General features: G+C 37.4%; 1 protein-coding gene across 1 annotated transcript in view; it reads right to left on the bottom strand.

Annotated features, from left to right (window-relative positions):
• Nucleotides 1-3,446, bottom strand: part of DDX46 (DEAD (Asp-Glu-Ala-Asp) box polypeptide 46) — a 21,970-nt gene that overhangs the window by 13,449 nt on the left and 5,075 nt on the right. The window contains 5 exon segments of the mRNA XM_009891398.1: nt 175-295; nt 665-830; nt 2,461-2,574; nt 2,913-3,064; nt 3,359-3,443. Of these exon segments, the coding sequence (XP_009889700.1) occupies nt 175-295; nt 665-830; nt 2,461-2,574; nt 2,913-3,064; nt 3,359-3,443 (638 nt within the window).

Raw genomic sequence — 3,446 nt, 5'->3', positions numbered from 1 at the left:
CATAACTATATTTCAATATTGAGTGATAAACACTCTGATGAGTATGCATGTAACATCTACATACATGGGCATGTTGCATTATGCAACAAAGAAGGTTTTTCTCATCAACATGATAGAACACAGTGAACAAAATCAAGCCTGATACATGATATAGTTCATAAAGTGCTTGCTTACTTTTTGAGGGCAGTGAGAATCTTCATGGAAATACCACACTGTACCCAGGTTTTTATTGGTTTGGGGCAGCCTTTTCCCTTGACCGTAATTCCCTCCAACTCCAGCCTGTACACATTCACCTCTGAAATAGAGTTTGCATTACAAGAGTCAAACTTGACATTTCTTTATTGCCTTGATCAAAATATTCTTGATCTCTCCCTGAATATAAGATACTAATTTTATCGCCACCAAAAAAAACAGCTTTTAGCTTGTTACACATCAACACAGGAGGTAGGTGGAAAGGACTCCGGTAATTTTTTCCATCAAAGTCTCCTAGAGAATTATATGAAGTTATCAGTAATAGTGATCTAACCGATTCAGTGTTTTTCTATATCAAATTGCTCCAAATGCTCTTTATATTCCAAAAGAATTTGCTGTTTCTATGCACATCAAAATCCATCATTCTCTTCTTGAATAGCACCCAAGGTATTCTGGTTGTACTTGTCCTTACCTTCTTGAGTCATTTTAGCTAGTTCTGGTACTTCAACATAGAAGTTTTTCCTGAAAGGTTCATATTCTATCTTTCCATGATCCACTGGTTCTAGCAGCTTCCTCTGCTTGGTCTGATAGCCAGTCAGGGCAGTCTGAAGATCAACTTCCTCCTCTTCTGAGGAATACTGTGTAGATTATAATTTGTATGCAAGTTAGTGTGAATGGTATTCTGAGAGGCTCTGGTTTTTCATTCATAGAGGAACTTTACTCCTTACCCTATTAGGCCAGATATTGAAAACCCGCTCTCAGTTTAAGAAGAGTCCCAACTGTTTGTTTACCTATTTCTCTCATGTTTCTCCCAGCCTTTACTTTCACCATGTTCCATATCATTTTCTTGACTTTATGAATACTAACTAGACCAGCCTTGCCATCACTCAGAAATAATCACTGCCATACAATAGAAATAGTAAGAGGAAAATACGAAGAAAAAAAAATCCAGTACATTCAACAGACAGTGTACCGCTGATTTGCATCCCATTGCAGTCACTGTTCCAACAGATGCGCCCAACTCAGCTTTGAACTAGTCAAGTACTACTAACGCTGGAACTGCAGCAACGCAGAGCTTTGCGTGACCTAGCTGAGCTACAGCACTAGCAGGGTATCTAGCCTGTGACTCGGGCAAGGCTGTCTCTTAACAAGACCTCCAGGATAGCAAAGTACCCACACGCTTAACAACTATTCAGGCCTAAAACATCACACACAACCACATTAAATACTCAATATTCTTGTTCTCCTGAAAGCGTTTTATGAAGGCAGCTTGGACACGGATGAGTAATTCTGAGAAGTTCAGGGCCAAGCGCTGAGCAAGACAGCTCTATGAGAATCCCAGAGAATCCCCCTGTTAAAATTCAATATTCATGCTCACCTGCCACTGCTCAACATGCAAAAAACTGCACACGGTAAAGACTAGGGAGAGATCTACCATTTCAGTAAAGCCACATCCAGAGAGCGCAGCTTACATTTATCTACTTGTACCACCTCTTCCTACTAAAATACATTTGCTATTTACAGCGAGTGTTAACAGAAAATGCTTATAAATTTGGTTTAGGGTGCTGTATACCAAAACACATCACTTGGCATAGCATTTTGTAGCCTTAGGCAGAATCAAACTCCCTTCTACTGCTTCCTAAACTGGGAAATGAGAATATTTACCTCTCATTTGTTCTAGAAGAGATGTCTCATTATGATTTATTAAGTGTTTTGAGATCCGTAACTTACAGGTGTTTTGGAAATTAATATATTTACATTTACAAAGAAATTCAGCACAAATGTAACACACAAACCCCATGTTTTTCAGATTAGATACATGTGACCGAACGTGCAGACTGAGCAGCTGCATACATAAACACTCTAGACTAGCTTGTGGGTCATTCACACACAGGATCACCAGGACTGCCTGCCCAATTTCAGTAACGTGACCTGAACACACACCACATGTGAGACACACCAGCCACGTTAAGACCAATGACAAAGCCAGACAACCTGATGCACTCATTCAGTTCTCATCTGTACAACACTGCCTCTGAATAATAAAGCCGTGATGGCGATTTCTGAAAAAAACAGCACAAGTAACAAGAAACAGCGTAGAGATCACAAATTTTACGACCTGCAAATTAAAATTATGGTTCTGCAAATTAAACAACTAAATGTTTCTCTCCTGGGAGATGGAAAAAGCCCAGGACTATCCCCATTCTCATGCCTCTTACAAGAGGCACATTGCCTTTTCATAGTAGAAATACACAACACTTCCATTACCTCCATTGCATCTTGGTCGTTCTCCATGAGTTCCCCTTTCTTCTTTTCTGACTCTGCAGCTGCCTTTTTGGTTGTCACCACGGTTACTACTTTGGTAACAGTTGGTCCGGATTTCTACAACAACAGTTAAGAAAAATTACTGCGCTATCATTTCAAACAAAAAACATACTGTATAAAATATACAGAATACTTGTACTTCTGAATGCATTATGCTGTTGGTTGGGTTTTTTTTTTTTCCACTTCCTTCAGTGAAATTTTATCAGAATAATCCTTGATAAAACAGCTTAATAAAAACACCAGGAAATAAAAGTTAAGCAAACAGGCATTAAGTGCATCTAACTTACTACTTGCTTTTTGCACTTTCTCTCCTTTTTTTTCAAAGCCATTTTTATATTAAAACACAAAGCCATTTTTAAATGACAAAGATAAGAAATCTTAATAAGTGATTTTACCTTTTCACTCCCACCTCCACCTTTCACACTTCTCATATTGAACTTTTTGACCTCTTCTTTTACTTCTTCCATATATGCATCCAAAGGATCTAACTCTTCATCTTCAACCTCATTGCCTTCTTTTTCTCCTTCTGCAGTTTCCTCTTCATCATCTAATACAAGCAAAAAAGACGTGAATAAAACAGAGAAGAGTGCTCATGTGTGTTAGATGATTAGTGTACCCAAATAATTACACTCCAATTTTATTACTATAACAAACCGGAGAGATTTGTATGAGGAAAAATTATAATCTCAACTGTATCTCATTTGAAGCCATGACCAGATTTAAGGCTTTGTTATTCTATAGTTCACATTCTGAAAAGTAATTAATGCTTTAAAGATAATATAATACAAATATTATTAGGAAAAAAAAGTATTTTAACTGTGATATACAAAAACTTAAATACCATCATCATCTTCTAAACTCCATTTTTTCCCCTGTTTCATCTCTTCAATTTCTTTTTTCAGTTCTCCTATGTTTTCCATAGCTTTCTT

This window comes from Charadrius vociferus, unplaced genomic scaffold (assembly GCF_000708025.1).
Source record: "Charadrius vociferus isolate BGI_N301 unplaced genomic scaffold, ASM70802v2 scaffold370, whole genome shotgun sequence".
Taxonomy (NCBI): domain Eukaryota; kingdom Metazoa; phylum Chordata; class Aves; order Charadriiformes; family Charadriidae; genus Charadrius; species Charadrius vociferus.
The sequence above is the reverse complement of the archived record's forward strand: the minus strand, read 5'-3'. Positions and strand labels throughout refer to the sequence as shown.